Source organism: Barbus barbus (genome assembly GCF_936440315.1).
Source record: "Barbus barbus genome assembly, chromosome: 48".
NCBI classification, from domain to species: domain Eukaryota; kingdom Metazoa; phylum Chordata; class Actinopteri; order Cypriniformes; family Cyprinidae; genus Barbus; species Barbus barbus.
Window position 1 is genome coordinate 19,255,644 of NC_136726.1, and position 25,257 is coordinate 19,280,900.

The following is a 25,257-nucleotide window of genomic DNA, read 5'->3' on the forward strand; positions in this document are numbered from 1 at the left end:
TCATATCAAAGGGTGAGTCTTTTATGGGGGATTAATCAAATCTCTGACTGACTCAATGTATTTTGCAGGCTTTCTAAGAAGCGCGGGAAAATTCGGCACGTGTTGCATAAGCGCGGGAATGGATTACGGTCTCAGAGGTCAGACCTGAACACAAGGATGATCTCGCACAGTAACCCGGCAGCAGTGTTCCAGTCATTTTAATGGACGGGATTACTGTGATGTAACCCAGCACGGATCTTTAAGTGCATATGGCCTTCAGGTCTGCTTACAGCGACAGACGCTTTCCTGTTAACGGGAGTCAGTCAGTTTCTGAATGAAGGTACCTCAAAAATAAACTGGTTTCAGTTTTTTTTTTTTTTTTTTTTTTAAGACGCCATTAAGTCATGTCTACATAAATTTAAGTGAGCTTTAGAAATAAGCACACAATGTCTTTTTGTGTTAGCTTTGAGATCAACATAGCTAGTGTATTTCGAAATGCTAACTCAATTTAAAGCTTAGATTTGATATTTACAGACTTCATCTTCTGGTAAAAAGCAATAAATTGTAAATATGCCAACACAGGAAAAAACTGCAGTCGTTAAGCAATTGATTACGATTGTTTCTTGTAGAATACAGTTACTTGATAAACATGGACATTTTACAAATGAGTGTAATTTATGTTATTCATGCTCTATGTATTGTATTATTGTGCTGCCACAGAGACTGATAGGAAATGTAGTTTGGTTGTAGCTGTCAGCTTATAAACACTAAATGAGGAATTTTTATTCTTATTAACATTACACAAAATGTGTACAAATTGAATTGTATTATCCTTATTAGCAACTAAATCTTAATTATGATAGCTATGTTTAATAGATTCCTTGTCATTGATTGGCTTTAAACAAGACCATTTTCTGTTTTAATGTGAATGACATTTGAGAGCTAAATAGCGATCATTTTATAAGGACCATTTTTCCATAGAAGACCCCCCAAAAAAGGTAAGTATAAAAAAATAACTTTAGTTGCAATAGTTTAGTCTTAAAGTTAACTTTTTTCCCCTTTTGCAATTGTGATTGCACATTATTCAACTTCCATAACATTTTATTTCTCTTTTCAGCTCATTTCTGACAAAGAATTCATCTGGAATAATTCAATTGATTTAATTTGTGAAAGAAAAACAGGTAAGTTGTGGAGTTTTGTTTTTTCATGTGTTTTATTTGGACATAAGGAAAAAGTTCAAGGTATACAAGTGTAGATTGTCATTAAATGATATCTGATTTACTCTAAATTTTACACTACAAAAAAATCAATCGGTATAGACAAAATAAATCATAGATAAAAATAAAATTTAAGTGGATGAACAAAAAAACATTCTCTAAAAGCTTATTGTCACAGCCCATGAGGAAAGGTAAGATCTATATTTACACATGCAAAACCTAAAGGCCACCCTGCTGAGAAGTATACAGAACTGGATTCATTGCACCTAATTTCCACAGAGATGACCAAGAATCAAAGAAACAGAAGCCTCCGTTTCAGGGAATGTTTTTTGCATGTTATACCTGACTGTGCTGGGACCAAGCCTGCTATCTGAAGGTGCTGCTACGGTATGTTCACCAGTCTTATCTGAATGAAACTTCAGGCATTCTCTTTGAATGGAGACCATTATCTTTGGCAAGTATGTCAAGTTCACTAAACACTGCAAGACATCTTAACGGCTCAGTGCACATCTCGCTGTAACGGATGTACAATGCACCGTGGGCTGAATTGCTTGTTTTCCTAAAGTGCTTGTGTTAAAGCCCCTGAGGGGCAAAGGGTGGGGTTGGTTTGCTCTCATGTTTCCTTTTGGTTTGGGATGACGAAGACAAAAAGTGTGATGGACTACAGTAAGACTCACGCAGAGGACCTCTGCATCTGCCTAAATAAAAATAAGGACCTTCAGGATTTTTAAAACCAGAATGATTTCATCACAAACATGCTCATGCATCTAGAAGTTTTCAGGTCTGGCTTTCTTTTAAAGAGTAAAAGCAACAGGCCTGATTGAACAACTTTTACTCAAAGAATTCTTGAAAAGCAAACCTCACGACCAGACTCAGAAAAAATCCAACTAAACTCAATCTAAACTTACTCCGGTGCCTTGTTGGGGTCTGGAATGATGCACTGTTTTGATGAACGTATGCTAGAGTGCTGCGTTCCATCCAGTATTGAATTTTTTATACTTAAACATTTATTGCATGATGTTTGGGTGATGTATATAAAATGATAATGTGCAGATGGGTGATCGTCAACAGTGAGCTGTGCACATCTCCCCAGTTCCTGTGACTGAAATAGCAGTTTTCATAAAAGTCTGAAGTCCAACTTCAAGTGCATTCTATTGCACTTTTCTATATAGGAGGTTAGAAATTCGAACATTCTCAGTTGAATGGAACACAGCATGAATCCTAATGAGTGTTCGAAGGGCAAACTATGCTGTTGAAGTGAGTCGAGTCTTGGTTACCAAGAGCTATTCAGCTTGTTTCCTCTGAGAACATTGAATGATTAACAAGTGAAAGTTTTAGCTGAAACGTCTACAGAAGAGAGAAGACTGTCAATCTGGAATAAACAAACAAAAAAATTCTGTTTCACCATTATCAGCCACTGGAAAAAGTCTACAACTGGTTACAAATGCCTTCCCTTCTGTAAAAGCTATCACTACTATGTCTGCGATCTGTATCCTGTTCTGAATGTTCTATAGATAGTGTACACAACAGTATAGACAGTTTGATATTTGGTGTGAATTAACAGAGGATATGCTAGATTTCTGCTTTAGCACCAACCCACCACCCGCTGATGGAACGACCAATCAGAAGCGATCGGTGGGATAATAATGGAAACTGAGCCAAACAGAGTGTTAGTTGGCCCAGCTTCGCCCCTCCCCTGTCTTAAAAGTCACTGATGCAGAGGTATAGAGGGGGAGGAAGAGGGGGCATTTTAAGAGTGAGTGCGAGTGTGATGGTCAATCTTCATCAGAACTGCTGCTGTCTATGGAATAGACCATAAAGAGAAGATCAGGCCGGGGCGGCACCAGTGGATGACCTGGTTTTACCACTTCAAACCCCATGTAGTGGAAGGTCTTCATGATGGACACTGCACAAGTAGAGACAAAGACAGTTCCTTGTTTAGTGAATTATGGTATCAGACTCATTATTCAATTTAAAAGATTAGATAACCCAAATGAAATTTCTATTATCATTTACTCACTCTCATACTGAAAATGTATGTTTTTAGAAGGAATATCAATTCAGGTTCAGGTTCCTTGCCACTGTCAGAATTGAACTTGTTTTATAAATGATTAACATTGAACTGAACTGAATGAATACTAAACTGACTTGAGCTGAATGATGTCGCTATTGTTTTTTTATAGAGCTGCATTACAGCAGAATTTAAATTCATATTTGAATAAGTTTGCATTGTTGATTGTTATTTTCCTGTTTATTCCTGTGAAGCTGATTTGAAACAATCTCTTTTATTGCAGTCATAAGGCTGTCAAGCTCCAAAAATTACAAAAAGCATCATAAATTCATAAAGTCAAATGAATGAGCCATATTTTTGGAATCCAACTACCTATAATGGATGAAAGAAATTGCAAAATATCTCTGGTTTTGTTGCACAGAAGAAAATAAAGTCCAGTTCACACCAAGATGATAACATTAACAGTAACTATAAAAAATTAATAACTGCTCTAGTTGTATGAGCATAGTAAGTCCACACCACAAATATATCGATAATGACAGAAAAACAATTTAGTTAGAATCAGGTTCAGAATGATTCATTCCAGCTGATGAGCAATTAAAGACATTTACAGCCAATCAGAATCCATCCTTCTTTAACGTGCACAAGCATTTAAAGTGACAAGATGACAAATCTACAGGGCATGTTTATAAAAAACAGAATCTTATCAAACATTGGGGCAGATGCTATTATAGTTAAATTCATTGTTATAGTTTTTGGTGCAAACCGGGCTTTAAATCGTATTGGTTTGGTACAACATGAGTCAATGATGACAGGATTAGTTATTTTTTTGGTAGAATACTTCTTTAACGTGTTTAAATGTATCTTACATTGATCGTCTCTGTTTTTCTGGAGACACAGGAACACGTAGCTGACTTTCAACTGCTCCTCTGCAAACTCCAGCAGCCTGGTGAAACTGCAGCATAATGAGAGAGACAGAGATGGTGACGCACTGCTGCTTTTACATAATGTCTATCTTATGTAATAATGCAGATGTACTAGCCACAGAACAACACACACACATATTTAATGCTTTCTGACAGCCCACCACCTGCTTGTTGAAGGTAAAACACTCTGTTCTGATGCCTGCAGTGACCTCACAGACAGCACATGCCTGGACGTGACGGATTAAATGAGAAATGACTGGAAGAACTTTCATCAAAATCGGCTGCATATTTTACAGCTTCATACCAGTGATGAAACGTCACATGGAAAACCAACTCGAGCTGCTTTTGACTAAAATTAAACCACCCGTTCGTTCTACTGTAACCTAAAACTGTCTGTTAAAGAGAGACAGATGGATATGGTTCTAATGTCATCTTCAATATAGAGCTGCATGATGACAGACTATTAACCCGACATACCCTTCTCTGCTGCCACTGTGAAGAGCTCCAGCGGGGATTTCCAGGTAGAGTGCGTTGTCCGACAGAACCGTGTCCCAGCAGGAGAACCGTCGCTCGCTTAACTGGTACTGGAAGTGCAGGACAGGGGGCGCGCCGCTTACCGACCCAACCTGGGTCACTGTCAACTTTTCGTCCTGGAGGAGACATACACGCATGGTGTTTACACTCAAGCTTGTTTTCAAAATGTCCCTAGAAATATGTAAATAGCAATAGTTTTTTTTTATGATACACATATAATTTCCAACAGGTAACGGACAGTTCACCCAAAAATTCAAATTCTGTCATTAATTATTCACCCTCATGTCATTTCAAACCCATAACACCTTTGTTCATCTTCGGAACACAATATATTTTTGATGAAGCCCGAGAGCTTTCTGACCCTGCATAGACAGCAATGCAACTACCACATTTAAGGCCCAGAAAGGTAGTGTATGTGGTGTTGCATTGCTGTCTATGCAGGGTCAGAAAGCTCTCGATTTCATCAAAAATATCTTAATTTGTGTTCCAAAGGTGAACGAAAATCTTAAAATGTAGACTTTACAAAGCGGCCTTGAACCCAGTTCTCAGATGTGAGAGCTACTGAATTGTAACATCTGTATTGCAACATGCATCACATTGTGAGTTGGAAATACCCTCGGCAATGTGGGAGTAGTTTTGGTAATGAACCCAGTGTTATCTTATACCTTTTCAATTGATTTTGTCTAGATATTACCAGAGTGGCATATTTAAACTAAATCAATTGATATAAAAAAATAAGCTCAAGAGCAGCCAAAAGTCACTTCCACAATAGACCGTTTCACAGGAGTTAGTGATCCAAAACCTCAACCTTTTTGAGACGGTCACATGTTTGCACACAGACAGTGCTGACATCTATAGTCTCACTCACATGGTCAGCTGTATTCAGAGCTCGAGTACCAAGTGCCAACACCGTGCGTATGTAGGCCAGATGGAAACTCTAGCTGTAAATATGGCACAGAGCTACGTGACAAATAACAAGCTCTAGAGATCTCTTCACACCCGTCTCCTCCCTTGGGCTGGTTGTCTGTGTGTGTTTTTTGGAAATGGCAAGGTTTGCCGCCCCAGTGTCTTATTGACTAAAGTATTCATTTACTGTTTAGGGTTTTTAATTTAGGATCATGCTGTGGTAGTAAAGTAGTAAAATGAGATGGACTGCATCCCATTTTGTCTACTGTAAAGTATTGATTGACTAATAAATCTACTGATATTCCAAAATGTTGAGATAGTGTTGTCAAGGTTTAAGTAAATATTGTGTTAAAAACAGTGTATTTCATTACTAGGTCTATATTTTAATTGCATGACTTCACATCACATGCACACTTCACCAGTGGATCTGCAGTGAATGGGTGCTGTCAAAATGAGAATCTAAACAGCTGATAAAAACACCACAATAATCCACAAGTAAACCACACCACTCAAGTCCATCAGTTAATGCCTTGTGAAGTATAAAGTTTGTAATAAACAAATCCATCAAGATGTTTTTAACTTTGAGCCATAATTTAGCTTTCTTCAATGAAAAACTCAACATGTTAGAAATATGCACAGATCAAGCACCATTTACAAGCAGCCCAAAACAGCTCTAAACGAGTATGTCATGGGAGGAAGCATTATTATGAATTAGGGACTAATATGTTGGCCAGAAGCTACGATTTAAAATTAAAGTGTCTTAATGATGGATTTGTTTATTACACAGCATTTCACTTAACAAGACTTTAACTGATGGATTGGAGTTGTGTGGATTACTTGTGGATATTTCTGGTGTTTTTATCAGCTGTTTGGTCTCTCATTCTGACGGCACCCATTCACTGCAGAGCATCCGTTGGTGAGCAAGTGATGTAATGCTAAATTTCTCCAAATCTCCAAAACAAACTCATCTACATCTTGGATAGCCTGAGGGGGTGAGTACATTTTCAGTAATTTTTTCATTTTTGGGTGAACTAAGCTTAATGTTAAAATGTGAAAATTGTACAAATCTGTGTTCTTACCTTGTGCAGTATGCTGTGAGGGAGATCCCTGCCTGTCCCTCGCCCACCCGGGATCTTCGTTAGTGGGAGAGGGGCATCAGGAGCACCACAGAGGCCCTGGAGCCTGCTGCCTCGAGCCCAGAACGGCAAAACTACAAGACAGAGAGAGACGGATCATTTTAAAGCTGTGTAAGATTATCCTCAAGTGCATTAACAAAAATTGGCATGTGCTTCTAAAAGCTTCCTTCACTCTGTTTGTCTACAGAATCATGAGTCAAGTGCATGACGCAGCTTGGCACAAGCCTCAGGGTGCCAACAGCATAACAACAGTCTTGACTGTCTGCTTCACAAAAATGTTGGCACTTTTAAAGACTCACGCTCTCTATATTTCTTTTTATGCCTTATCAGATACTGTCACCTTGTAATATTTTTTGCAACACTGTTTTCACATTAACACTCAGTGTTTACTGGAGTAAAACAAATAGTGTACTAATATCACGCCCCTTCAAACTAATTCCAGAAAGGTATGCAGCTTTTTGTTAGCCCAACACTAACGTTCTAACATCAAACTGTTGAATTATATCAGTATTCCGAACTAGATCAAATTTGTCAAGACAAACTTTGATGTTGGCTTGAAAAAGCCTTGCATTTTTGGAGTTTCAGGAGGCCAACATCTAAGACTTTATGGAAAACAAGTAGCCTATTTGCACATCAGGTCTACAGTGGACAAGCGTAAACTGACCCGATGTCACATTTACATTAAAGGTAAGCAGCGACATTTATGTTTCACTCTCCACTCGACAGAAGGGAGGCAGTTCGCGCAGATCACAAACAAGCACATGATGTGAAAACAAGTCTGTAATTAGCAGCTTGGCTGAGAACATTTCACATCCCAGAGGGCTTGAGTTACAGCACTGGCTTTTAGAGATGGTAATAACAGACATTTACATCCCCATGACACGCTGGGAGATCTCTGGATCTGACATCTCATCTGAAGCCAGGCTGCACACTGTCAGCATAAATCTCTCATTATGATTGAAAGCATTCCCACTTTTCAAAACAGCCCTGTTTACAGAGATCTCATGATCACTTATTGCCAGCATGCTGATCGGGAAACAGAACATTGATGTTTTATGCCATTATCAGCTGACAGCCATCAATGACACGGTTACAGCACGCTGGCACAAATGAAATGGCTGTTCAAAGCAAGGGTGCTTTTCCGCGTCTCATGAGCCAGATTACCCAGCAGGCAAAATGAAAGGAGGGAGGCGTAGTGTTTTCTATGCCCTGGTAACTGAACGTAACCCAGGTGACAAAATCTGCATGGTGACCACATGAAAACAGGTGAAGCTGTTACCGAGGATGTTTACTTTCTGTATTTGGTTACTCTACAGATATTGTTCCTTAAGCACAAAGAATTAGTATGACTGATTTTTCAATATACTTTTGAGATGTTCTTTATTTATTCCTTCTCCTCCCCTGGTCTCTATATAGAAGCGGAGCGTATCTGCGAGTGAAATGTCAGCTTGTTTTGAAAGCCGACACTTTCACCCTTTGACATTCAAGCACCTTCCCCCCCTTCACCGTCTCTGATTATACGCTCTGGATCAAAAGAGATTCAGGACAACTTTAAAGAAAAAAAGAAAAGAAAACTGACTTTCTTGGATTCATTTAACATTCAAAGAACTCGATTGTTGCACTTTCTTTGCATGCCTTTGCGTGTCCTCCATGTTTGCATGAGATGAGGATATTTTGAGAGGTTGATTTTTTTTAATTGTTTGGTCATTTGGCATTGATCATTTGAAAAATTATTAGCAAACTTTCCTCAAAAAGCCATAGCAATCAAGTCTGTTGCACAGGGCATGATGATTGGCATCATGATGATTGGTTCCACCTTTAACATTCATGAAACCAATAAAATGTTCTTCACACTAAGAAAAAAAAATGGTTCTTTTAAAAACTGATTTGGGAACCCAAAGTTATTTATTTTCAAGAGTGTAAATTGGCCTTTTCAAATCCCAATAATGAACAACAGTAATATAAGATAGGAATAATGTTTGATTCCTAAAATACAAAAGCAGAATCCATCTCCAAAACGATCCGATATCATTGAACTCCTTTTCTGACTCCAGCTGACCTCAGGACCCGCACAGGGTGATAGTCCGGATCTGTTCAAAGACTGAGATTCAGGTTCATCTTTAGAGCAGTAATTACTGGCTCTGGTGAGTGTTTGGACAAAGACCAGGAAACAGTCAAAACCAAAACAGGATACTGCGAGTCTTCCAGGAAAACTGGAATCATTTGGTTACAGAGGGACTCGAAGGGTGACGTCCGGCCTTCAACTCGCAGTGAATGTGTTTTGGACCAATCGCTGACCAGGAGAAATAGCAGGTTTGTGTTTTTCACGTTTCAGATTACAAAGCCACAAGCAAACGGCCTTCTTTGACAACAAGTCTGACATGTTTCTATTTTGTCAGAGACTTAAAGCTGCTGCAATCTTCAGTAAAGTGTTTTTCTTTTGAGTGTTGCAGGTCTGGATGGAGTCCAAGTAAAACAACAAAAACAAACAGAACATGAGGTTAAGAAACAGGACTTTGCATGAAATGTAAGTGGATGGATTTGGGGGAAATATGAATGTATATGCAATGAATTCACAGTGATGTTTTGAATTGTGAATGGTTCTATAAACAGGGCCACTGCAGTGATGTTGCAGCTGAACAACAGAACTTTCTAGGAACTATAGCTTATGTAATGTTTATCTAATGTTCTGTCCCAGTATTCCTCGCTCAGAATACCTTAAATCTCAGGTTAAATGTGGTTTATCAGCTTCTCACATGCACTTGTGCTAATCTTGTTACAGAAACGAACACAACTGCTGATGGTGTCCAGAGTTTCACAACAGGATGCTTGCAGGTGATCTGTGCTGGGTTTTCCATCCTCAATCCAGATTAAGAAATTGCAAAGGAGGAAATTAGATTGTTTAGGAAAACTAATGAACTTTGGGGCAAGGCGAGTGATTTGGTCCTGTTACGAGCTCATGAATCCTAATTGAGTTGATGGGGTTATGGATGAAATATTTATAGCATCAGTTCTCTCTCTCACGCACACTCATCTGTCTGCTTGACATTAAATCCGCTTTGACAACTGTCTGTGAGTCTGATCCTTCAGAACATCACAATAAATCCTGCCCATCCATGATTTACATGCATGACATTTCTATGTCCAAACAAAGCATAAAATAGATTTCAATGTGAAATATTACTGAAAATATAATTATACAATTATGTAAGGGAAAATTATATTGCAGAACGTTTAAATATATTTAAATATTTTATATTATATAATAAATAATAATATATTTATATGTGTGTGTTCTGAATTATTTAATAAATCAAGTTTAAGTGCATTTATTTAAATACATTTATGATATTAATGGCATATCAAAAGACTGAACAGATATGTCAAATAATCATAATCATCAGAGGCAAAAACTTGCACGAAATTAAAATGACTGTGAAAAATAAAACATAATAGTGTATTTTCTCACCTCTCCTCTGTGTTGCACATGTTTTCCTCGTAGACCGCTTTACTTTGATAACCCAAAGAGTGACTGTTGTGCAGAAAGTCCACGGAGATATGCACCATCTATGTAATAATTCTCACCGACGCGTTCTGCAATAAGCGCTTCGTGCTTTGACACTGAACACTGGCTGCGCGCTGACGTTGAGGAACTGCTGCTGAATATTAATGAGCCTACGTAACGTCTGCCAATCGAACGTCGCGTGAGGTTGTCGACCGACGCGCAGCTTTATTAATATTCATCGACGTGCAACGTAGAGAATCATGGGAGACAGAGGCAGAACAGGGAAGTGACAGTGTATCTATTTGTATTATTGCATTTTTAAATATCAGTGTGGTCAGCATAGCGAATTTGCAATGTGTGATTCCAAAATATATAGTATTTCAATGGTATTTACGAGAGATTACGGGAGAGGTGAGAAAATACACTATTATATTTTATTTTTCACAGTAGTGCAACATTTTAATTTCGTGCAAGTTTTTGCCTCTGATGATTATGATTATTTGACATAACTGTTCCGTCTTTTGATATGCCATTAATATCATAAATGTATTTAAGTAAATGCACTTAAACTTGATTTATTAAAAAGCAAGAGCTGATAAAATGTAAAAAAAAAAACATTTTTTTTTACATTTTGTAAAAATTTTGTAATTTAATTTTGTAATTTAGGTAGGTTATTTTCTACCTAAAATTTTTTTAATTTTGTAATTTAGGTAGGTTATTTTCACCTGTGAGGCCCCCCCCCCCCCCCCCCCCCCCCCATTTGGGGCCTCACAGGTGAAAATAACCTACCTAAATTACAAAATTAAATTAGAGGGTTTCTGGGAAATGAAGTTTTCAGCTTTGAACATGCCAGTAGAGTTTCAGAATAACCTAATTCATGTGTAATGTACCTGTAATGTAAACTGAACAATACAAATGCTGAAAAATCAACAGAAAAATCATGTTGTTCTCAATTATCATATGAAATCGTATGAAAATATGCTTAGAAATGAAACTGATGAATCATCCGAAAATACTCTTATGCTTCCTTTATTATTTATCTTTTAAGACCTCTACAGGACTTTTGGAGCAGGACTTATGTAAGAGCTGATAATGGAAACAACCCTGGGCCAAGAGATTAAAGGATCAGGAACCAGACACCAGGCGATGTGATCGTTACACGGCGGTGGGTGAAGATCAGTCTCAGTGAGTGAAGTGTATGACCTCCAGAGAGAACCCACAACACAACGCAATCGATATCTTATAGGGTTTAACTCTACAGGGCACTAGGTTTGAATTTTCAGTAGTAGTGGAAACCCAACAGGGTCCTAAATCAAACTAAATCCAATGATAGCGTGCATCTCGGGGTCCTGGTGCTGTAGGGTCAAGGTGTTCTCTGGTCTAGGGTTTATCACAGTCCAAATGTTTACATCCAAAAAGTCAAAAAAATTCTTCAGGCATGTGCCGAAACACGTTGGAGAGTTTTTAGACTTTTTGGATGTAGCCATTTGATAATAAAGGCTTTTTAATTCACAAGAGTGCCATGGTCATTCTTTAGTATCCTTTGAGGGTCCTAAATCATTCTAGATAGCATAGGGCAGGGGTTTTCAGCTGGTTTTGCTCCAAGATCCAGCTCATTCTATCCTAAATATGCATTATAATTTATTATTTGCATTTGCTGAGGTTGAGAACTACTACGGTATGGGAACTTAATCAAGCTGGGCTGTGGACTTCTTTAAAATTGAATCTCATTATGAGAACAGAAACCACAAAAATGAGAGGCAACACTTGCAGTTTGGTTCAGTATTAGATTTCATTGCTCATTTGTTCTTGTTGACGTGATTACATTCACTGTGTGTTTGATTATATTTGCTTATGGGCTACAGTAGGTGTGGCGTTAGCAACCATCTGATTTGGTGGTATCTGAAACTAGTTGGATGACCTAAACTAGTTATATCATCTGAGATCTCGCCGCAGTTTCTGTCACACATCCCTCTGTGTTTTCTCTCAAACCGAGGCATTGTGAACCCTCCAGGGTTAAACAAACAACAAAAATATAGACCTCAGACCTGCTACAAATACATGTAGGACAGGCAGTTCTGATGGTCCAGTAGGAACAGAGTGTGTTTTATTCCATGGACAGCATCGGCCTGCAGATCTATTAAAAGCTCCATTGTATCTTTTCCTCTCTGGCGCTCTTGTACATCCAGGAAATGCTTGTTTATTGTGTCAGGTAATCGGCTGAATGGAGAGAATCTCTCCATCACAGCAGGCAACGCCTGTAAACTGCTTCTGATTTCTGCTTCATTCAAACCCTGTTTAGTGATACTTTATTAAAAAGAGTGTGATTTGTTGAGAAGACCCAAAATACCCCTAGCGATGTCCTAACACCCTAGCTATCACCCACAACTTCCTAGTAACATCCTGGAATTCCCTAACAACCACCCAGAAAACCCAAGCAAGCCAGAAAACCTTAGCAATCAAAGACACAGAAGAGAAGAAACTGTTAAATAAAGTCATTATTTTTGTTTTCTTTGCGCGCAAAAAGTATTCTTGTAGCTTCATAAAATTAAGGTTGAACCACTGATGTCACATGGACTATTTTAATGATGTCCTTGCTACCTTTCTGGGCCTTGAACACGTCAGTTGCGTTGCTGTCTATGCAGGGTCAGAAAGCTCTTGGATTTGATCAAAAATATCTTAATTAGAGTTCCGAAGATCTTACGGGTTTGGAAGAACATGAGTGTGAGTAATTAATGACAGAATTTTCATTTTTGGTTGAACTATCCCTTTAAGAATGTGTTTGTGATGTGAAAGTGCCCCATCTCAATCCTGACCTGAGCTGTGATGCTCTCTCACAGTGAGCTCTGTCCTAGTCTCTGTGAGACGGGCTGCTAAGCAACAGTGAAATGTCCCAATCCAGCCCAATGAACTTTCAGTTGAGTTCAGACTGTTCCTCATGCACATTCACCTGAGTATATTCTGTCCTTGCTGACGTAGATAGAGGCGTATCAGTTGCTACACACTTCAATAAAAGACATTCTGTTCCCTTTTGACCCCTGACCCCTGATGGATGGTTAGGGAGGCTGGCGTGTGTCTGGCACCGAGCAGAGGTTCTGTGTACACGCGTCAGAGTTTTTTTTGGTGTAAGGCATTAAGCTGATTGGCACTAATACTTTGTGTTCTGGCTTTGAGTTTCCATCGCAGTGTTCCCCACAGGACAGCTGATTACTCACGCTTGTGTGGCATCTGATTAACCTCCAAGAGCACAGCACGCCACTTCATCTTACTGTCAGTTCATCCATACTGTCATACCTTACAGAACTTGCATTTAAAGAGAAAGTTCACCCAAAAATGAAAATTCTGTCATTAATTACTCATCCTCATGTTGTTCCAAACCCGTAAGGCCTCAGTTCATCTTTGGAACACAAATTAAGATATTTTTGATGATTTCCGAGAGCTTTCTGACCCTGCATAGACAGCAACGCAACTGATATGTCATTAAAATAATCAATGTGACATCAGTGCTTCAACTGTAATTTTACAAAGCTACGAGAAAACTTTTTGTGTGCATGAGAGTAAGTAATTAATGACAGGATTTTCATTTTTGGGTGAACTATCCCTTTAAATTTAGACAGGATAAGATGTCATCTAGACTTTTTAGACACTAGATTTTAAATTCCATTCATAGCAGATGTTATAAAAAAAAAAAAAGAAAGCTTAAAGATACAGCAGCACAAACCTAAGGGTTTGAGAGGGAGGAAAATGTTCAAAAAGACGCCTTAAAAGCTGCAAAAAATAAATCCAAGATGGCGGATGTAGAAAAATTATTATTGATATTAATTCAATATTTAATAGTGTCTGCACACACACAGAGAGAAAACAATGTATATATGTTATGCATATATATATATATATATATATATATATATTAGGGCCGGGACTCGATTAAAAAAATTAATCTAATTAATTAGAGGCTTTGTAATTAATTAATCGAAATTAATCGCATTTTAATCGCATATAAATATTTGACCTGAGAACAGTGAGAAGTAAGTTTTTTTTAATATGGATTTTTAAATTTCCCATCCACAGGGCCAACCAAAGCAGTCTCATCAGCTTCTTTGTCCATGTTCACTATGGTTTGTTTTTGGCTGTTTCTCAATATGCGTTCTTCAGCGATCTTGCGTCCTTGTGTTCTCGTTCTACGTCATCATTAACCGTCGAAGTTCAGTTCCAATTCTCAAGAACGCAAGTACAGAGGATGCATGAAAGTGCCCGGATATGTTCTTGAAACTGAGGATGCATCGAGTGCAGACTTGAGAGAATCAAGCCGTTAGAAATCCCAGAAAACGCTGTGGGTGGCCGGTGTACGGAAGCCTGTAAGCTTTAAAGTCGCTCTCACAAATACTTAACGGCTCTTCAAGTTGAAAGTAAACATTTATCGTTTTGTTTTGGTTAATTTTAATAAAGTTAAAAGACCCGGAGAAAGTCTGCATTTTTATTGGCATATTAAAATGAATCTTAACAGTAAAACATATAACGCTGTAAAATAAAACAATACAATTATATGAAAGTAATATCTATAATAGTATGAAATGTTTTAATAAGTTATGACATTTTGTAATATTTATTGTTCATTGGCCGTTTCTTATGCTGAGACTATGCGGTCAGTTAAGCAAGAACGCAGTAAGTTACATCTCAATTCTCATAAGTGTGCGTTCTGTGTTCTCGCGTCCTTCCGAGTTCGTTCTTCCAAGGAAGCTTGGCAAGACCGGTCTCCACGAGAACGCAAGTCCGTTCTTTGCGTTCTTGGAATTCTGAACGCTAGTTGGTGCTCCAGTATAATCGGTCCGCCGAAACTCATCCAGTGAGAAACGTTCCGTGGTGCAAAAATAAGTGCGATTAAAATGCGTTAAAAAAATTTAACGCGTTATTTTTGTGTAATTAATTAATCTAAATTAACGCGTTAAAGTCCCGGCCCTAATATATATATTTACACACAAAAGATTAGTCATGTATATTGTTGTATAATATGTGAGATGTATATAATATATTTATAATCTAAATATATTATTGTTCTATATTATTTATAGAATATATTTATGCTTATTAGAGTATTGCACCCTTCATTTCTGTCCTGAGATCCCTGACTTTTCACAGTTCCCATCTGAGTCTATTTTTGCACACCATGCTTTGAGAAAAAAATGGGACAATCTTTAAGTGAACTGTGTGAGTGTGCGAGTAGGAAGGGCAGCAGGTCGTGGGAATGGGTTCAGCCACCAGCCTGGGCCGTCAGCAGAGACTCACTTCCACCAAAAGCATCAGAAGTGCAGTAAAAGAACAACCGAGGAAGTGGAGAAACAATGTACGAGTCTGAACAAGCACACACACAAAGCGCTGGATCAGGGTGTGGGACTGCAGCACAGCGACAGCCGTTTCTCTGGATCCAGAAACCCATAGAGAAAAGAAAATGATGTTTCCCATAATTCTGTTTACTTTTCTGCTGATCACGTTCCCACGGTGACTGCTCTTCTTGTTTATTCTGTTTCCTCCTAAACTAATTTTAAAACTGGTTATGGGATAGTGCGTATACATTTCTGAGTGTGTGTGTGTGTGTGTGTGTGTAACTTCAAAGGTCTCCAGGCTGGAAATGAACCATGCTGACCGGTAATGTCTGTTTTAGGGTGTTGTTTATTGAAATGACTCCTGGTAGGAAGCTAGAACGTGACCAATACAGCAGCTTGAGAAATGAAAACGTGAATAATTATGAATACATGCTGTTCCTGTCTTACATAATGTCCGGTAACATTATATTCAGTCTTTTATCAAATAGACAGCGATCAAGCACTTCTGGTAACTGAGGCCCACTTCTCTCACATTATTATTGTTCTGGTTTAGGCTAGTTTATGCCGGTCTGGCGGGTGGATTAGTGTAACTATAATTTCATTTGAGGCCTTATTATGTCTGTAGAACCTTATTCTTGATGACTATCTTAGCAAGCATCATCATTCTTATGCCATCTCTCCTGGTTTTGGGTGAGTTGTGTAGTACGTTCTCTGAAATAGAACCAAAACATAAATGTAACCTCTAGGACTCAGGGTTCCTCAAATCTTTCCCTGGAGGGCCAATCTGCTGCAGAGTTTAGCTCCAACCCTGATCAATCTCTCCTATACCTGTGATTTTCTAATGATCTTGAAGACTCTGATGAGCAGCTCAGGTGTGTTTGATTAGGGTTAGAGCTAAACTCTGCAGGAGTGGGCCAGATTTGAAGATGCCTGCTAGGTCATTCTCAAATATAGTGAGAAACCAACCTAATATTACAGGAAAACTATTTTACAAGATTCAACGTTATAACATTTGAAAAAAAAACAACAACTCCTAATTCTATATGTAGACTCTACAAGAACGAGGTTGTAAGATTTCATATTCATAAGCCACAAATTCACCAAAATGTAAAATAGTTACAAATTGCCATGAGATTTTGTTTTTAATTTTTAGTAATGATAATGATTTCACTTAATCAAGAAACTCATTAAAAAGGCATCATTTTGTAACTTAACAATTTTTTTTTAATTAAATGGTTATGCTATTTTGTTCTACACATTTTTTATTTGAATTTGTCTCATGCCTGAAAAACAAACATGGTCCCCGTCAATGACATTTATTAAATAATTAATTCATTTATTTATTTTATTAAAAGTACTTCCAAGGTCAAAATTTAAAGAAAAGTCTGTTCAGTTCTACACATTTCCCAGAATATAGAAGTTATTGATTTTCACTTAAATTGATTTATTATTGATTATTGTTATTTTGTTCATTTAAATGTGTCAATGTTGAATTATTTAATGTTCATGTGAATGATTTTTATAAAAAAAAAAAAAAGAATCTGAGATCTGAGGTTGTCTGTTTTTTTATTTACTGATTCCATAAATTTTCCATGAAAATGAATTTTTGTGTGAATTTGTCATCAATGTTTTAAATAAATAATATAAAGTTGTCTTTTAACAACGTCAACATTAATCCTGAATAATGTAAGCCTGAAAAATACATTTTTGGAGAATGACCCTTCTAAAACCATAGGGAAAACATAATCTTAACTGTAGGAATACCATGATACTGAAAGGGCTCTTGTTTTGTGGTATTAGATATACGAACAAACTGAGCTGCTGAGTAGAACTTGTAGTAAACACGGACCGATGCATGACGTTCTGACACTAAAACATCGTTGAGCACTTAATCGGCGTGTTGTTACTGCCCTGCTTTCCTTAATCTCTGTGTTTAAACACAGAGCGCTTGGAGAGGACAGATATTCCGGGTATGTCCGGGCCTCTGTGCTCTTCCCAGCAAGCCTGTAAACATGTGTAGAATAACACGGGTTTCAGCATTCTGGCCCTGCTCTGTCCACACGGCCTGAAGTAGGCCAAACTGCACAGCAGGGCTTTAGAGGGGCAGATTTGTGCCGAGTCGAGGGAATTCCTCCCATACTTCCCCTCGCTGAGTCTATTTCTGCATGACTGAATCGCTGCAAAACAAGAAACGGGAAGAGTCTGACTCATACTTGGGGTCAAGTATATGAACAAAAAATCACAAAAACCACAGAGCACATGCTTTTCTCTTTCAACTGACACAACAACAGCAAAGGAATAGTTCATCCAAAAAATAAAAATGGAAATTTACTCTCCCTCAGGCCATCCAAGATGTAGATAAGTTTGTTTTGGAGATTTGGAGACATGTAGCATTACATCACTCGCTCACCAATGAATCCTCTGCAGTGAATGGGTGCCGTCAGAATGAGAGTCAAACAGCTGATAAAAACATCACAAAAATCCACAAGTTACCCACACCACTCCAGTCCATCAGTTAACATCTTTTGAAGGGAAAAGATGTGTGTTTGTAAGAAACAAATCAATGACTGAGATGTTTTGAACTTCAAACCATTGCTTCTGGCTAAAATATGAGTTCTCCTTCCATAATATAGCTTTCTCTAGTGGCAAAGCCATTTTGTCTGCAAAAGGAGAGAAATAAGCACAGATCAAGCACTGTTTACAAGCGAAAACAGTCTAAAACAGTTTTATATATGTGGGTGGGTTTTAATGTGAGAGGACAACATTTTTATCGCATTATTATTGATTATAGACTCATATTTTGGCCAGAAACAACAGTTTAGAGTTAGATGCCTTAATGATGGATTTGTTTCTTACAAATATGCAGCTTTTTGTTTCACACGATGGAAGTGGTGTGGAATTTTGTTAAGTGTTTATCTGTTTGGACTCTCATTCTGACGGCACCCATTCACTGCAGAGGATCCATTTGTGAGCAAGTGATGTAAATTCATCTACATCTTGGATGGTCTGAGGGCAAGTACATTTTCAGCAAGTTTTCATTTTTGGGTGAACTAAACATTTAATGTAGAAGTTTGCTGTTGTTGTGTTAATTGTACAGCACTGCAGAGAGAGAGACAGGAAAAGCATGTGCTCTGTGGTTTATAATGTGATTTTTATCACTCAGTGTTTGGTCAGAGTGTCTTTGACCTCAAAGCGCAGCAGCACTGTGTGCTGGGAAACATGTATTCTGGAAACTTCTTGCATGAAGAGGAAACCTTAGATCAGTGCCATGAACATAAAGACAGAGAGAGAAAGTTGAACATGATCTAAACTTGTCTTTGTTCCTGCTGAGCTTAAAAAAGACACACTGAAATCTGAAATATCTGTATTAAATCTGAAGTAGTGAAAAATGGGCACTTTTGACTTTAGCCAGTAAGCAATCACACAGCAATGCCTTGAACTGACCATAACACTCTAGTTTTGTGGGTGCCAACTTTTGCATGAGCAAACAGCATTTGTATTTTCCTCAGAACTCACTTTGTATGTTTTTCAGTGGGTTTGTTTGCAATGTTGTGGAGAACTTGGCCTATATTCATCACATGACTCGAAGTGCCTACAAATAAAGCCTTCAAAATACAGCAGCTGATGTGAGACTGTCCTTGAATTATCAAACATCTCTTTGTAATAAAAAAGGGATATTTGTTAAAATGTCTGTTTGTGATGAAGTTTTGTATTTTTTGCATAAACCTATTTCGAACTATTCATGCCCAAGACAATAAACTATGAAGTTAATTCAAGATCTATTATCCAAAAATACATATCTTTCACAATTTTGCTTCTCATGTAAATGGATCTTATTTTAACAATGTTTAGACATTTTGTTCTGGGAAAAACGTCAAAAAAACTTGTGATTTTGGGTGGATTTTGCACATTTGTTTTCTTTTGTATTGCACAAAAAATGAAATCATGAGGTCAACAATTCTTTAGAGAAAATATCTGATGATTACTCTCACATAAAACTTTTAACACTTTAATAAAGATCTTCAGCAGCACACATGTGGGGTAAAGGGGAAACAGAACTGCAGTCAGTGTGTCGGGATGAACTGACTCACATAAAAACCTGCAGCTGAACTCTAGACAAGCACATCTTTTGCTAGATATCGGTATGCACTAGACTCATACTGACATAATGCTGTTATGAGGATCATCTCACACTCTTAAATAAGCACACACACACACACACACGTCTCAGCAGCATGTGTTAGTGATTTAGAGAAAATCTCTAAAAATTCAAAACTTCTGAAAAAGGTGTGTGTGTGCAAAATCATTTCTCTGTGCTGAAAACAGCAGAAAGCCACTGCTTGGGTTTATATTCCCAAAAACCAAACCTTGACCTAAATACATATAAACACACATGGTTCAAACTCACAACTGACCAGTGATGAGATATTGATTTTGCCAGACAGACGTACACACACTGAGAAACTGTGTTACTGAACATAATGCTGTCACTGAATTTGACTGACATAAATTGATTTAAATGTAACTGAGTCTAAATTCAATCCGCTACATAAGAGGTCAGGGGTCAGGGACAGTAGGGTAGAGTGGGGGAAAACGCCCCCCTTAAGGATTGTGTTTTTTTTTTTTCAGTGAAACAAAGTGTTCGGAAAAGTTATAGTTTTAGTGACAATGACATACATTATAAACCAAATATGAAAAATGTCCATTAGATTTTTTACAAAAATTAAATATGTGCCAAGGGGGGCATTTTACAATTTACATTTTAAAATGCCCCCCCCAGTCTGACAAAGCAATTTGCTTTAAACATTTACAGCAAATTCTGAGTACAGGCAGTTTTAGCTTAAAGTTAAAAAAAAGAATATAATCAATAATTATGAATTACAAACTTATAATAGCCTATTTGAAAAAAAAAAGTTAGCTGATGATAACTGATGCTAACTTGAGGTAATTTTTAAATATAAATATTTTTTATTCAACCAACTAGTTAGAATACATTTGATGGAAAAACAAAGGATTTGATGTTCAGAACAGAATAACTACAGTAATTGCCCATAGCCCCTGGGGGCATTTTACCCCACAGACTATGTTTGAGAAACAAATGATGTCATTCTGAAAATATAATAATATTTTTATTAAATAACACGTCTCCCTATCTACAGGCCCAACTGGTCTCATATCATATATAACTGTGATGTTCTACAAAACAACAAGATTTAAACTAGTTACTGTTTTTCTTACGGCTGAAAATGAGATCATTTACTGTTTTCTCTCCGGTATAAAGTGTAAACTTCATGGTTAAACTTCTACATCACTCTTGTCAACGTAGTCCATAATTACAAAAAAAAAAATTATCTTGACTTTATCTTGTGGTTATTTTGGGAAAAACAGTAAGGGCGGCTCTACCCTCACTGTCTGGAAAACAAGAGCTGATGTGCCACTGTTTAGTTGTTCTAGCAGACAGCGCCATCTGTTGTTTGTGGTTGAAAATGAGCTTTTATCCAGTATTTTTCAAGGCAGCAGGACTCCAGAAATCAGAATTCTTGCACATTTATAAAAATAGGTTACTCCTGCAGTATTTTGTCTCCTGCATACATCAATTCTGATTCATTATAGTGGCTTTAGGTGAAGAAAGTGTAGTAAACAGTAAAACTATTTGCGCAACAAACAGTGTGTTTAGAATTATGATAATACATTAATAAACTGATAAGAAATACCACTTTGCAATATAGCTTGCACAGCTTAAAATAACTGGAAGCGGATGACACCGGAAGCCTCGCACATACACGAACAATAAAAGACAAAAATGGTCCAAATATATAATAAGTACTGCTGTCAAACGATTATTTGCATACAAAATAAAAGTTTGGTTTATATTTATTATGTATACATAAATACACACACATACAGTATATATTATTTTGAAAATATTTATGTCTATATTTATATTCATATAATTTATATGATAAATAAATATAAACATAACCTATTTTTCTGAAATACATGTATGTGTGTGTATTTATTTACACATAATAAATAGCCATACACAGCACACATACATGTATTATCTAAACAAAAACTTTTATTTTGGATGCGATTAATCGTAAAAAAAATCATCATAATAAACATTTCCCCACATACAGGAAGTAAAAACGGAGTAAATGAGTCAAGTGTGCGAATTTCACTTTTTATGTATTTTTTATTTTCATATTTTTTTGTTCAATTTTATTTATTTATTTTTTTCCTCATTGATTTTCGGGACACTGTCAGTTGAAGGTCATTATATTTAGTTAGATAACCGCGGCAACTAACTTTTTAAAAACACCAATGATTTGTATGATATTTCTGATACAAGTGAAGCTATAATAACGTGAAAAATAATGACAGTTTCATGTTTGTAGATTTAGGGATTGAGGGGAAGTTGCTAATATGGTTAGCAACTGTCCTCACGCGATTTCTATTCGCGAACATACACACAGCTGAAGCGTATATTACATTTAAAGGGCATAAATAATTTAGGACCTTTTCTGGAGCTACTTTTGCGCGAAATAATATTAAAAGAACCATATTTCTTGATGATAACTCAACGCCACTTGCTAACTGCATCGTTATAAGGTCACGAATAACAAGGTAAAGTGAAGTGAAGTGACATATGGCCAAGTTTGGTGACCCATACTCGGAATTCGTGCATTTAACGTGCATTTAATCTGCATTTAACCCATCCAAGGTGCACACACACAGCATGAACACACACCCGGAGCAGTGGGCAGTCATTTATGCTGCGGCGCCCGGGGAACAGTTGGGGGTTCGGTGTCTTGCTCAAGGGCACCTCAGTCGTGGTATTGAGGGTGGAGAGAGCGCTGGACATTCACTCCCCCCACCTACAATCCCAATCCGAGACCTTTGGATTATGAGTCCGACTCTCTAACCATTAGGTCACGACTTCACGAGGTAGTGTACTGTAGGCCAACTGTTTGAAATGTTTATCTTTTTATTGTATACTAAAACTATGTCCTCAAGGGGACGCTATTGTTTAACAAGTACTACAGTAATCAACAATAAATTCTTATCTTTCACCAGGTTCCTTGCCAGTTTGATGAAAAGTCTGTTGTGGTGCCATATTACTCCTTCCTAATATGAGCTGCAGAGGTCAGTACCAGTAAACTACAGCTGAGATGTGTATTGTATGCTATGTGCAAATAATATAAGAGGAAATACTGTATTTATGGCTGTATATGCTGTAAAAGTTGTCAAAATGATCATAATGAAAAATCATCTTTTGCCTCACACATACACACGCCTCCAGAGCTAACAGCTGGACACAAAAAAAAGCGAAATCTCCTTCTGTCCTTCTTTCGACTGTTTTTCCACAGTATTGTGTTTCACCAAGCTCGCCGATCATGTGAAACCTATTTGGATGTATTAGCAGATCTGCAAAACAGAAAACCAGGAATATTAGGGCTTCGTGACAGAACTTCACCTGCGCCAGAAATACGCAAAATCCTCTGAATTCTTCCATTACGTGAGAGAGAGTTTCAAATCTGCACTGATTCAGAGAGAAAGACCAAACACACACACATTTCCATTACATATTCATGAATCTGACAAAACAAAGGAAGCTCTAATGATTACTCAACCATTCTGCATGACCTCATGGCAAAGTATCATATTTGAGAGAATGACCCATATTTTAGTAGGCTAGCTATTTTTGCCATTATCGTTGACAATGACGTTTGTTGTATTAGTATGTTCATTTTCTGACTGCTGTGATGTTTTTATAGTTTGAATGCCAGTTCAGATGGCACAAACCTGTGCATTGCATAATATTAGAGGTTTTGCATGTAATCTCATGCATGCATTCCTCCTTCTCCTTTCTCTCTCTCTATGGACATACCTGCACTGATCAGAGGAAAGGATAGATTATGCCACAGGGATCTGATTTATAGAGGAGAGTCTTTCATTGTAATGTCACTGCACTGGAATGTGGCGTGGTTGATGAATAACGAGTGGAATTCCAACCAGGAAAGCGCTCGTCATCCCAGTGTGGAGGAGTTTTCTTTTCTTTAAGGATTGCATCATGGTATAAGCACGAAATCTGTCCAGCATCCTCCAACTGAAGGCCACAGCAAAACCGAAAGAACTCATTTACTCAAATTTATGATCCGCTGTGCGTCGAAAATGAATCACATTTACTTTTCTTATTTTTGCACAATTCAATAACAAGAACAAGCACTGATTTAAGAGAACAATATGTACAAAGTCCGTCAAACCTTGTGTTGTTTCTGGCTGTGTGTAGAACCTGCCACTCTGCAGATTTAACAAATTTCCTTTAATGCAATATTAATAGTTTCAGTGCAAATTGTTTTATGATTGTCACAATATGATGCAGCTTTGCAAAGAGGCTGTTATTAAAGAACGAGGCAGTTAAAAACTATATAAACACAACTGCAAATAACTATGAAAACTCTTTTCCGCCACAGGATATAAGAATAAAACGGTAATTGCAACTTTTTATCTCATACAATTCTGAGAAAAAAAAACAAACTCAAAATGACTACATATAAACTAGTTCGATCTTCTCAGAACTGAGCTTTTATCTTGCAATTCTACTTTTTTTGTTGTTTCTACCACTAAATAAAAAAAATGACTTTTTCTGAAAATGTCAGAACTGTGAGATGGAAAGTTGCCACTACCAGATACCAGATTTTTTTTTATCCTGTGGCAGAAACAAGCTTCCATAAATAACAGGTTGTTTAGTTGTAAGGGTCAAAAGGTTTGGTAAAAAGTAGTTGTGAAAAACTAAATTATGATCAAACCAGCAACCTTCCACTTCTGAGCTTTTTATTTTTTTTTTAAAAAGAGGGAAATAGAGTTGTTGAATGATGCAGGCTCTGTGGAGTATAGGGAGCTGCAATTGACTGGCGCTCATCTGTTTTTCTGAACTCAAAGTGGCAGTTCGGTGCAAGCATGAAATATTTAACCTGTTAAGTGGAGCTCAACGGGATGGCTGTGATGCGAAAGGAAGTCTGGGGAGACCTGCGGGATTACCGCACACACACGGCTCCATCTCTGTGATCTGCATAGAGACACAATAGGGATATAAAATGAATTGTGATGGAAGAGTTTTCACAGTTTAAGCCAAGGTTACTGCTGTTTCAAAAAGTACTGCAAAGTTACCATGTTGTTTTGGACTCTTTGGGATTTTTTTTGAAGGACACTGAAGTATCAAATTGTATTGCTATCCTACAGTGGCGGTCAAAAATTGGGAATAATTAAGATTTTAAAATATTTTTTTAATTAAATTTACATTTGGAAGTATATTGAAATAGAAAAAATATATAATAAAAAACAATGTATCTATTTGTACTGTATTTTTTAATCAAATAAATGCAGTCTATAACATAGTATTTCCACTTGATGCATGGCCAGCAACTCACAAACTGTTTCATTTCTGTTTGTTCTTGTGCTGTAATTTAACTGTAAACAGTGAGTCAAACATCAGCACAAGGAGCTCCAGAGATCAAACAAATCTGCTTGTAAAGGTGAAAAGTCAGATTTTGGAGTTCTGAATGTTTCAGAGTAATCGACAGACTGATGGTAAACTAAACACTACAGTCACTAGCCTCTCTCTCTCTCTCTGCATTCCTCTGGTGTTAGGTAAGAACCTCTCTTGCCAACCCAAGTAAAATGATGTATTCAAATTTCCATGATTCAACTTCCTC

The 25,257-nt window shown here is 37.4% G+C and overlaps 1 protein-coding gene across 1 annotated transcript; it reads right to left on the reverse strand.

Moving 5' to 3' along the window:
• Positions 1–373: 373 nt before the first annotated feature.
• Positions 374–10,453, reverse strand: oaz2a (ornithine decarboxylase antizyme 2a; the record flags this gene model as incomplete). The annotated part of the gene is made up of 6 exons (XM_079412494.1): positions 374–3,102; positions 4,077–4,162; positions 4,611–4,783; positions 6,653–6,783; positions 10,179–10,241; positions 10,432–10,453. 6 exons carry the CDS (start codon positions 10,451–10,453, stop codon positions 2,972–2,974), a joined length of 606 nt encoding a protein of 201 aa, XP_079268620.1. The 3' UTR covers positions 374–2,971.
• Between the last annotated feature and the right edge of the window lie 14,804 nt (positions 10,454–25,257).